Genomic DNA, 12,490 nt, shown 5'->3' with positions numbered 1-12,490 from the left:
ATACCACATTACACGTCTGTGCTGTACTGATCTGAGATCAGATACCACAGAGTGAGTGCAACTATGCCTTGAATAAAAGTCCCGAATCAAAAGGGTGGCTCCAGTAAGCCCTCTATTAAATTAGTACACATTTGGAATCCAGTGACCTCTAATAAGTCACAGCCAGTTTACTTTGCACCTCTGGGTGCATCTTGAAAGCAACTATTCCTCTGGAAAGGAAATCACTGGGGATAATGCCTAAGATGTGTCCTTTTGATCAAGAGCACACTTCATTACTTTTACGGGCTGTCTGCTGTCAGCTACAAACATTTTACTGCAGGATTTGTTAAAGATCCATACTAACAGGATTTTTTAAATTACTTGCAAACTTATATCTAAATCAAAGTATTGCACAGAACCTTTGAGCCACATAAGCAAAAAAATGATTCCTTCAGTCCTTCCTCACTTTTGAACAATACTGAATTTCAGTATTGATTTGAAGTTTTTTAAATATACATCTCAAAAAATACATTTGCGGTTTGAGGTTTACACACAGTCGTCATGGGCATGAATGTCATTGTAATTTGGGGATTTTAATTATTTGTTTGAGCTGTCCTTTTTCCAGGGTACAGCATATATCTTTAAGAAGAAGAATTGGGTGCACAATGTTGACTTTATTTAGGATTTTCTATGACCAACACAGGATAAAAATCTGTAAATATATATTTGATTAAATGTCTCTTAGTAAGTTGCACGTTGACCAGGCACTTTTGTTGGACCATGTATTCCAGTAGTTTCCAGTTCCTGAACATCCTAACCACTTTCCTCTCATCTGTGGCTAACAGTTTGGCAAAGTGATGACACCAAATAACTTGTGCTTCGATAAAATTGTTTGAACTGATGATCTTGGAATCTGCAGCTGTGTAAAAATGGCTCCAATAGACTTTAATGTAAATGTAGAATTCTCCTTGGACTATCCTGTTATTCTGAGTATTGGTCATTCCAATGAGTGCTGACAAATCCTTTTTATGCTGACAAAGAGAAACTACAAGCTACAGCAAATCATGCTCACTAATGACATTTGAGCCTATACATATATGTTTGACCATGTGTGGATTAGAGAAAATCCAAGACACATTTATGCATCTAATTCTTATTTTTTTTAAGTGATTAAAATGTGAACTGTTTTTCATTCCACCCTGGAAAGAAAAACAGTATAAAGAAATCATTAAAAGACTAAATTTACCCTGATATTCATGATGATGAGTGAATGTAAACTTCTGACCACACCTGTATTCTTTACATCAGAATTTAAACAATTTCCTGTTTGAATTTTTAGATTATGTAACATAAAATATCCAAAAAATGTGATGTGACATAAATTTGTCAACAGTTTACCTCCAGAGATGGGACGCCCTTGCTGATTGGCTGGGGGTATTCTCGGAGGATGCGTTCTTCATCCAGGAACTTGCCTTCTCTCCCATTGCTAGCTGGCTGGAAAAGCCCATAGTTCAGCACATCTTTCAGGCTCTGATTAAGTGTACAAAGGATCCGCTGCTTGGCAACCCAGACCGTTGCATCCGGGTTGAAGCGCATGCATTTCTGGTTGGGTTTGGAGAGAAGCAGAGGGGGAGGGGGGATATGTGAGCGGAAAAAAATAGACAAACTGATTAGAAAGTGATGCCTGAAGTGTTGGCTGGCAGACACAAGCAAGAAAAATGAAATAATCACCTCTGAAAACAACAAACATTATGTGACACACATTTCACTTGTACTGGACTTCAAACTTTTGACTGGCAGATGGAAATAGCTTGGGCCATAAGACTCAAGAGAAGATTAGACCAGAGCTAAAGAACAATGGTGCCCAATTAAAACAGTTCTAACATATCCAAACTGGTGTTTTAATAACACAAACCCTGTCCCAGTTACTAAAACTAGACAATGGCCGTCACACATCACTGCCAAACCTTTTTTTATTTATTGTTTTATTGTTAGGATGCTAAGCGGGGCCGCTGTCCTCACTGCGGATGTAATTGACAGAACCCTTCTGCCCCTGCTCTTTCTCAGCTTCAGCTTCTGTGAAAAACCCAAACAAATAATGCAGGATTTCTGGTCTGAATCAGAGAGGATTACAGGCACTGTGCCGTGGCATTCAGGAAGTGTCTGTGAGACTGTACAGCTGGGTGTGCTGCTCAGCCAGTGATAGCAGGCCTGTGTCTTTAATAAAGTCTGAAGTGATGAACAGTTTGTGAACTCTGTGTAGCTTTAATCCTCTTGCCTGGCGTTGAAACAAGGACAGGAGGTGAAGGGTTGGAAGTATACAGAAACAGATGTCTAGCATCTGGCACGTGCTGTGTGGACTGATAGGGCCTCCTGTCCTCTTCTTACAATAGCAGACTTCCATCCACTCCCATTGTTAGTGCTTCCTGAACCGACTGTGCTCAACTTCAACATTATATATGAAACAGTGATGCAACGATAATAGTGTGTGCATGTGTTTAGGGTTTGCTCTTGTACTTTGGACGTCAACATAGAGATATACAGAATAAAAACTGACAAAACTGTGTTTTCCAGTGGTTTTACATTTTTGGGTTAGAGAGACCAAAAAAAGTATGCCAAGAGGACAAAAAGGCTCAAGTCCACTGAGATCTCTCAGCAGCTGTAAGAACTAAATGCTGTATATGCTGACCACTACAATGTTTAATTAAACATTGAATACTCTATACTGTTCCAGGTGAGATCCATGGCTCTGCACTTGGAGCTAATTCTTATCACAGCCACTTCACATCAGCTGCAAATTGCTGCAGGAAAAGTTGGAGATCATCACTCAGCAAAGCCCAGAAATTTTGTGCATAGATGTTTTTGATCTCTCCATGGAAAGAAAGTTAAAGTCGTAAAGAAAAGACCCTAAAAAGCAGGGCAACCCTGGACTTGAACTTTTGCTTCACAAAATGGACGTTTGTACCACCAACCCTGGACGTCAATAACTGATGGTAAAGATGCAAAACTTATTTTAAAGATGTGACAAGACGAGCTCCAGAAGAAATGATGTACTGGTGTTGAGGATGTGTTCAGTGACATTCTCATGTTTGATCCTTGGTCCTTTATGATGCATAATTTCACCTGTCATCAAAACCAATCTAAGTAAATTCTCCTGTCAGTGAACCTTCATTACACTGGCTTACTCTCACGACTGGATGCCCTGCAGGAGGTTGTAGGGAGTCCTAGCTTTTTAAAAACTAGCTTAAACAGAAATAAGATCCCTTAGTATTTTGTGTCATCTTTGCTACTTTGGTTGTGACCATTGAAATTGGTGAAAACCTAATCTGTTATCATCTCCACTGGCACCTGCCTGACTGTGAAATTAGCATGATCCACAGTGGCCAGAACTGAAAATGTAGGACCCAGACCAAAAATACAGAATATTTGAAAAGATAATTTCAAACAGTGAGCATTTGCTGCAGCAACTGCTTTACATGACACCCGACTAGGTAAAATCATCTTATTGGGGACAGTTACTACTCTTGTCAACACACATTTGATGGTGCTGGTGTGTGAGTTAATGACAGTTAGACTAAGCATATGTCCATAGCAGCTTTCTGGTGTTCACAAACCCTTCATGTCCTGTGGTCCAAGCATTCAAACCAACCATGTTTGGAAAGCTCGCTTTGCTTGTTACTGAGTCCAGCCTCTGAATTTTTAGCAGAAATTAACTTTGAAAAGATGTTGTCTCTGTCTGGATGTAAGAACTGTGTACTGGCATTGAATGACAGTGGAGATGGATGAAATAAAGTGAGAAAAGAAAGCTTGTAAGAGAAGAACAGTGTGAAGATTGTGGAAGAACCAAGAACACAGAAAAGCATATGGGAAAGAGGAAATGTTGTCACTCCCTACACCTGCCTTTTCCTGTCCAAGATGTTGGTCCTTTTGAAACATATGTACATTGCTGCAGCTGACTTTTAGACTTTTTTTGGATAAATTGCAGTTTGACAGAGATTATTACACTCTTAAATATTTTAGACAAAGTCTGGATATCTTTTCCTCCTGCTTCTAGTCTTTGCACTCAGAAACGATATGAATAAGCACAGTTTTCAGGAGCCTGCCTCACGTGTCTGTGAGCAAGGATACTGTGTGTTTGTGTTAGCTTGAATTATTCACTTGATTTTGATTTCCAAGCGGACTGTGTGACTCAATCATGTGATCAAGTGGCACCACTGAGTACTCACTGATGAATGTGAAATCAGAAGCACTAGTGCATACTCGTGAGAGAGCTTAGTGCACATGGGAACATGCACATAGATATTTTATGCTGCAGTTCTTTTCACCTTGATAATTATGTCAACGGGTCATGAGTTTATTTCATCTCTGTACATTTCAATCCACTGGATTGTACAAACTCCAAAAGATGTGTTATATTTCCTACAACAAGACTGAAAGAAATATGCAGCATAAAAAGGCATTAAAAACTGAGACAGAAAGGAGCGAAACTCAGGAGAGGAACATCAAGTGGCTGAAGACAGAGCTTTGCCAAGCAGCAGCCCCGCCATCTTTGGTCCCTTTTACTCCTTTGTCCTTTTGTTTCTTTCAGCCTGCACATGTACATCCAATAAAAAGCTATTATTCCTCAAGGACATGCACGCACCAAGCAAAGAGCTGCAGTTCAAAGCAAACTCAAACTACTGCACAGACTCCAGAAGCACCTAGCTGCTCTTTCACATTCACACTGGTAGTCTTTGATGACGAACGTTTACTTACAGACTCTCACTGTGAATGAAAGGAAGGCTGCAACTATGTACAGTTAAGGTCGCCTACATGTGGTACATGGTCAGTGAGGACGTAGGCTGCTTGTACTGTATGCACATGGTTCTCACAGAGCTTTAAAGAACAAGCAGCACCATACTGACCCACAGTGTAAATGTACCAACGCTGCAGTTTATGAAAAGCTAACAGCTAAAGAATGTCACAGTTCCCACTGTTCACATTAAACAAACAAAACACTGTGGAGTCCAAATGTTAGAGATGTGCTGTTATCTGTTCTTTATATAGTCACTGTTTACCAGAAAGATTTTAAAAGTAGAATCTTGTTTCTACTTAGAATTTATTTTTAATGCACACACAGAAAACACAGAAAACATTCATTGTTTGTTCCTTTTTTTTGGGGGGGGGGGGTAAATTTGCCCTGTACAGGCTTTATCTAGCGGTCTGTATTACAGCAGGTCTGAAGACACTCTGCTGCTGTAAACCGACTCATGAAGAGGATGCTCAGGGTTGTCCGTAATTTTTTTGATTTTATGAAGAATCCCTCTTTGCACCATCATCTCCACTGGTTCCACAGTAGGACAGAAGCAGTGTTCTTCATCAGGTTTTTGAGCCGCTTTAAGTCCCTGGCTCTGATGCTGCTACCCCAGCAGGTGAAGGAAGAAGAGATTACACTCTCCACAACACACTTATTGAAGGACCCAAGCTTCCTCAGGAAGTACAGTCTGGTCTGACTCTTCTTGTAGATAGCTTCACTGATCAGTCTCCAGTCTAGTCTGTCGTCCAGGTGGACACTGAGGTTTTTATACTCTTTGACCACCTACACTTCTAATCACATGATGGAAATAGTGTTTAACTTAACCATATTTCTTCTAAAATCTACAATTATCTCCTTTGTTTTTGTTTACATTCAAGATTAGATGATTGTTTCTAAGGCATGACACAAAGCAGTCCACCAGCTCTCTGTACTTAGTTTCTTGTCCATCTCTGATCTAGCCGACGACTGCAGAGTCATCTGAATATTTCTGCAGATGACAGGTCTCTGTACACTTCAGACTTCCAATACAAGTGAGAGTAAGAAGGAATGGTGAGAGTACAGTTCCCTGTGGTGCTGCTGCGCTGCTAACCACCTGGTTAGACACGCAGCTGTGGTCTGTTTGTCAGGTAGTCAGTGATCCAGGCTATTGTTCAGGCCTCCACCTGTGTCTTCTGGAGCAAATCAGGCTGAATTGTGTTGCACTGGAGATACACTGGAGAAGTCAAAGAACGTGATCCTTACAGTGTTGCCTGCTTCGTCCAGATGACAGTGGGTTTGTTGAAGCAGATGTATGACGGAGTCTTCAACTCCACTTCACAAACTGCAGGCGGTCCTGATATGTTCTTGTTTGCTTACTCAGGTGGGTCAACAGCAATATTCCCTCTAATTTTTAATGTGTCTGAGCGAACACACAAACCCCCTGAGCGGTCCCTTGGATCACTGTGAGCAACAGCAGACGTGTGCACTGTGGTCACGCCAGCACTGAATCCATCCAAGTTACATGGTTTATTAAAATAATCAAATGACAGCATTTACATTTCTGTTAGACTACTTTTAATTAACTGCTTTAGCCCACTTACAATGAAAATTTAAAAAAATCTTGTTCATGACCTGTGTAGTATGTTAACACTATTGGAAGTAAAAATAACTTGAACTCCAATTTTGAAAACACAACTTTTTATTTTATTTTATAAAGCTCTGACTTGTATTATGAGTCTGAGTCTGTGGTCTGGGAGAGAGTCCTGTAACTCTGTCTGCAAAATACAGGATATAATTACCAATGTTGGGCAATTAATTATATAATTACTTCTTCAAAAAAGTTACTGAGTTTTGCAAACAACAAAGTTTTTTGCAGCTGTTTACCTAAAAATGCAGCCAAGGCGTTTTTAAATAAACATTTCAAACTATTTACAGAACAATCAGCTGTTCTGCATCAAATTTGATGCCACACAAATTATTTGTGCTACTCCAAAAAATTATTTCTGTTCACTATGAGATAAAGGAGAACAACAGCCTGATACCTGCAGGCCTGACAACAGGTGATGTATCACTCCTGTAACACCTGTAACATTCAGCAGTCGCCTCATTGTTCTGACACACACAACAAAACTATTGACTACACTACACACTAACTACACACTAACTACACAAGATTTGTGGTAAGCGTCGCAAATCTCTCACATCTCAAAACACCGCCGTCACTCCTAAAACTTCCTCCCGTTTCTTAACAACTAAATGCCATGTTTTGATTGGTCGACATGGTACATTTTTCCACCAATAGGAAAGGGTGGGGTGTTTTGGTTTCGTCTTTGCTCACAGGTGGAGAGTGCTTTCGAGCGCTTTTCTTATAAAACGCCGTTTTTACCGTTTCTTCCCGCAGTAAATATAAACAACGACAGTATTCAGGAAAAAAACCAAACATTGCAGATATTTTTATCATAACTCTGGTTTTACGTGGCCTATCAACACAATTTAAAAACTGGTATAAAGTCCACACTTTTTCCGTCAGTTGTTCCGTCTGTGCTGCTCACATCTCCAATGGTTGTACACGTTGTCATTAACGTGGCTTCACTCCACATCAGCCACGCCGCTTTGCTAGCTAAAACACCGGTGTCGGCACATAAGGGCGCTGTCATAGCCTGTCAACCACGTTGATTAGCTGCGTATATACGAATGTGAATCGCATTATTGGCTGGACTATGGGATAAGGTGGCATCGTTCTAATCCCATACGGGAGCAGCCAGTCAGTGACTAACACTGCAAAACAGAATTGTTAACGCATTTCAGGTTAGATTTTTTTTTTTGTGCGCAACGCAGATTTTCTGTGCGCAGAGACCATCCCAGCAGTGCACAATTGCGCACGCGTGCAGCTTAGAGGGAGCATTGGTCAACAGGAGAATAACTTGGTGACTTTTTTCGTTAAACAATCACACAAACTTAGAATTGGGACTAACTGGATGGTCAGTCAGGTCCAGTAGTTAAGTTAAACTGAGTTGATCATTTGCTGTGAAGAGTTTGTGTGAGAGTCTTTAACGCACATATGACTGTTTGGACAGTCATAGCGACAATTTTAGATGACAATTTTTACACTTTGAGGTTTTGGTCCTACTGGATTACAACTTCCAAGAACTTGGAATCTTATTGGATTATATCCACACAGAGATAGGCACGTCGTGGCCAAGGCATGCCCATTCTGTCCAACCTGTCTCCTCTCTCAGATCAGAATAAAATCAGCATAATCTCAGAGTAGGTTCATGAGATAAGTCCACCGATTTGATTGTGTGATTATTATGATTTGATGTGGCTTTTGCTTTGTTTCTGCTGAACTGCTTTTAGTGACATGCCCTGCATTCAAAAAGTCTAAATTGTGGACATTCCCGTTTTAACTTTTGTGAACAGTGAAGCATAAAACCTGCATATTCTTATAACATCACTCGAAGGGCTCTTACAGGTTATGCTAACCTTAAAATTAACAGTTAACTTAGTTTTCAAGGCCACTAAATGTAACCCAGTTATTTACCAAGCGCACCGATTTAGAGGAGAGCCTTTTATAACCAGTGTAAAGGTGCACCAGGTCCACCCTGGCAAACATGCCTTCAAATGGACCAGGTTCGTCTCCCATAGGGACAGTATCAGTTAGAGCTGGGCAAGTCTCCTCTCCGACTCCATCAAAGCTCTGTTTGCCTATTGGGTAATATTTATCAGAGATGAGTGGTTTTTTTAAACAGAGAGCCTTTTCCAGACCTGGAAACATAGCTGGAGACAAACTTGGGCAGAGAAACACCGGGGACGATACACAGAATGACACGCAGACGCTCCGGCGAAGAACAGAGGTAACCACACACTAAATATACACACAAGGTAACAACCTAACTATACAAGACAACAGGGAAGGAAAACAGAATACATGACCTGGGACAACTTCAAAGTAAAACAGGAAATACAACTGGCTCAAGGACACGGACTTACACGAAACTACACAGGGGACATGGAGTACAGGGACCAAAACCTAAGAACTAGAGAAACAAAACAGAAACCATCACAATTGCAGTTACACCCCAGATAACAACAAAGCTCAATAATAATACAGAAACCTGGTTTCTGTCACCCCGGACCGTGACAGTTATTGGCTTGCGAGTTGTGAGAATTTTCTGTGTCATGAAAGTAACTCTCTTTTGACCTGGCTAAATCACCATGGTAACTTATGCTTAACACATAACCTGATTATATTCAGATTTTCACTTTAAAATCTTTAAAAGTGCCTGAGTTTAACAGATTATTTAATTTACAGCATGGTTTAAGTGAATCAGTCCTGCTTGATTTATCAGACCCATCTGAAATTTGGTCAGGAAAGCCTTAAAGAGTTGGTACTACTTTTTTGAGTAAACTCAGTTTTTTTCAAATGGCCTCAGTGTTTTGCTATGAAGCACAAAAAATACTGTAACTTAAACACGCATTTCTAATCTGTCCCAAACTTTACATTTGATGAAAGTCCCAACAAATAGGCACCGACAGCCAGAGCAGCACCGAGTGGGAATAGGAAATGTTTTTTGCTTCGAGTATTCTTCCTCACAGGCTGACCACATCCACTTAGAAAGAGGTCTGTATAAACTTCCAGCCTTGATGATGCCTTTGTGCAAAAATGATGGCTTTTCATTTAATGGCAGGCTCTAGTGGCATGGCATGAAAAAGGAAGTTGTAATTGAGGGGTTAGGAAATTTTAGAAAATCATAACATTATTATCAGTTTAAAGGTTTATAGGTCTTATTAGTGGGTGTGGGAAACTGGCTCCATATCACTCCCTACAAAATTTCCATGAAGCAGGCCATGTGGTAGGTTTGTCTGTGTTTGAGGCTGAAACAGCCAAAAACATTATGAGACATTTTAAATTTAAGATTGACAGACAGACATTTTATTGATTGATTGATTGATTGATTGATATACCTTTATTAGTCCCACAAGGGGAAATTTCATGTTAAGGCTGCCGACCTATTGCACGCAATGGCGGCGCCATCTTACCCTCCAACCATACCTACATTACACAAAAACATCACATGGGGAAGACAGGTCAGAGAGGTATAACAATGGAAAATGCACCACATGAGGAAAGATAAGGAGAAAAAAATAACTCCCCCCAGACTGAGCTCCAATAGGGAGATCAGTTTGAGAACAGAAAAAAACACCTCTGCACATGAAAAAACTCTTAATACACCAAAGAAACACATGACAAGTAACAGGGGTGGGTAAAGGGTGAGAGACAGCCAATGTAGACTATTGTTATTCAGTGTACACGGAATGAGATATTTTTGGAGTTGGCTCACCAAAGGATGAAAATGTATCAAAAATATGTTAAGTTATGTTGCATCCCGCTTCCATCCCGCACAGACATACAGCTGGTCACACACTCAGTGCACAACACTATGACATAAACTGAACATATGTTCTTGTACAATGTCTAGCACGCACAGGAAGTGTGCCTTGTTTATGAAACAGACAAATTAGAATTTTCTGAAAGACTGCAACAAACGTCTCGAATGAGTCGAGCCCGACCCCCGGCACACATGCATGGCAGCAGGCGCGATGCGACGGTCATATCACTGCTGCTCGCAGCTTTAATATGGAATATGAAATAAGGGCCTAAAAATAAGATTAATTAGGCATCATTTACTTTCAGCTATTCATCTACCTGCTATTCATTTCCATATTAATAGGAAATGGAAGGACAATCTAACATTCATTTACTTTCTCCTTTGGGCTCCCACATCTGGGTTCATCATCTTCTATTATAAACTGCACAGCAATATTACATTGTATAATCAGTATTTGAGTTCTAAGGGCAAACTGTGTCATTAAATGTTGTAGTGTGAGTCTCACCAAATATTTGATGGCAATAAACCATCATGCACCTAATCCAGTAAATGCCCCTTTTCTTCACTAATTTTCCAAATAGCCCCGCCCACCTCATGACCCACCTTAACCTTTGATACACACTCTTACACATATGCAGCTATATATAACAACCTGCTACATGTCTCCCATTCAACATTCACAGACCAACTAATATCATATTATGATTCCTGATGGCCAGAGCTCGTTTAAGTCCCCGGCTTTACATAAAACTGTAAATGAGTGAAAGATTACTGGCAAGCCTACTTTAAAGAGCAGGAAGCCTCTAAGGCTGAGATTACACTCCTTTGCTTCCTCTGAAAACATCCATTTGCTTAAAAGTTAATCTCACACAAATGGAAGAGATAAGGATGTGTTATATTATCATGCTAGAGGAGTCTTATAATGAGTATAAAATAAGATAAAACAACAAACCAATGGAATGTGCTAACAGGTGTATATGTTTTTCAAGTTTTGGCAAAAGTCTTTACACATTTCCTGCTAATTTCTTTTATCTCTCTAGTTATATACAACAGATGATATATACCAGGAGAGCTAATAGGGATACTACTTTATACATGAAAGGACCCTTAAAGAATATTTACCCTCTCAGAAACGCCAGTGATTTCGTCGTTGGAGTTGGAGTGAGCAGAGTGCAGTGAAGCACATTTGGATCACTGTAAAACCTTTAACATCTGGAAATGCACCTGTTTCTTTCTGCTTGCATTATCAATTTTTATAAAGATTCCTATCTGTTTAATGCATGGTGACACTGTTTGTAACCCACAACTGAAATGCCACCGACTGTACCTTTCCTGCAGGTCTCACACATTAACGGCATCATTGCGTTTGAGTTTACTGCAAGCCAGCTTTCAATAAAAGCTTTTAGATCACAAAAGAGGTTAGAAGGTGTTAGAATACACAGCATTCATTTCCAGTACATATCAAGTCGCAAGTTTATGTTCATCAATCACGTTAATATTTCACAGTCACAAACATGATCAATTCGAAACATTTATCGGGTTACTGGCATCCCATCTAGGGTTAGGGTCAAGGTTGTTTCCCTTACTGATGAAGTCTCATACATTAATGTTAACATTAATATTGTTCTGTTAAACACTTTGACCTCTGGCATCCCAAAAAGATGAAAATTTAACAAAAAAAGGGGTGGATGTTTGCCTAACCCTACCCTAGATGCGGGTGAGCTGGTGGATGCTACGAGGTCAGCACTCTCAACAGCTCTGTTCTCATCCTTCACAGATACTCACTGTCTGCTGCAAGTCAGGGATCAAGACACGGACAACCAGTGAGTTCGTGTGAATGTCGTCCATGCGGTTCTGCGATGGCTCTGCAGTGGCCCTTATGGTCTCATAGATGGTTTCTTCACGGGAGCTCTCGGAGGCACAATCATCAGAGTAGTCGGAAAAGCTCTGGGCCATCTCATCCTCACTGGAGGTGGAGCTTTGGGGCATAGTCAGCAGGCCCGAGGAATTCAGCTGGGACAGAGAAGCAAACAGGAAATAATATCAGGCTCTTGCAAAGAGCTGATTAAAGAAACTAGATATTCAAATTGAACAATCTCCTCCTGTTCCCATCAGACACCTTCTGTTATTTCAGACAGCCATCAAAGACCACGCATGCTACTTTGTCTCATCCATCCTGTGCTAACAGCTTGTACAGTGGGCTTCAGTAAACTCCCAGAGGTACTAATATCACCTAATATATGCAAAAACATGGTCTGGCTCATTAGTGCTTACTGTATATCACTAAATGAACTTCGCGAGGGTGAAAACTGCACCTGAGAGTTAATCTATTCCCTATGGCCAAATG

The 12,490-nt window shown here is 40.4% G+C and overlaps 1 protein-coding gene across 2 annotated transcripts in view; it reads right to left on the bottom strand.

Annotated features, from left to right (window-relative positions):
• The window catches only part of LOC134624915 (SH3 and multiple ankyrin repeat domains protein 2-like), a 299,782-nt gene that overhangs the window by 194,693 nt on the left and 92,599 nt on the right, over positions 1-12,490 (bottom strand). For both annotated transcript variants that reach the window (XM_063470103.1, XM_063470113.1), the window contains exons 2-3: positions 11,929-12,156; positions 1,378-1,581 (exon numbers count right to left, since the gene is read on the bottom strand). In XM_063470103.1, the coding sequence (XP_063326173.1) occupies positions 1,378-1,581; positions 11,929-12,132 (408 nt within the window). In that variant the 5' untranslated portion in view covers positions 12,133-12,156. The remainder of the gene's footprint in view (positions 1-1,377; positions 1,582-11,928; positions 12,157-12,490) is intronic.

Source organism: Pelmatolapia mariae, linkage group LG1 (genome assembly GCF_036321145.2).
Source record: "Pelmatolapia mariae isolate MD_Pm_ZW linkage group LG1, Pm_UMD_F_2, whole genome shotgun sequence".
Lineage (NCBI taxonomy): Eukaryota > Metazoa > Chordata > Actinopteri > Cichliformes > Cichlidae > Pelmatolapia > Pelmatolapia mariae.
The sequence above is the reverse complement of the archived record's forward strand: the minus strand, read 5'-3'. Positions and strand labels throughout refer to the sequence as shown.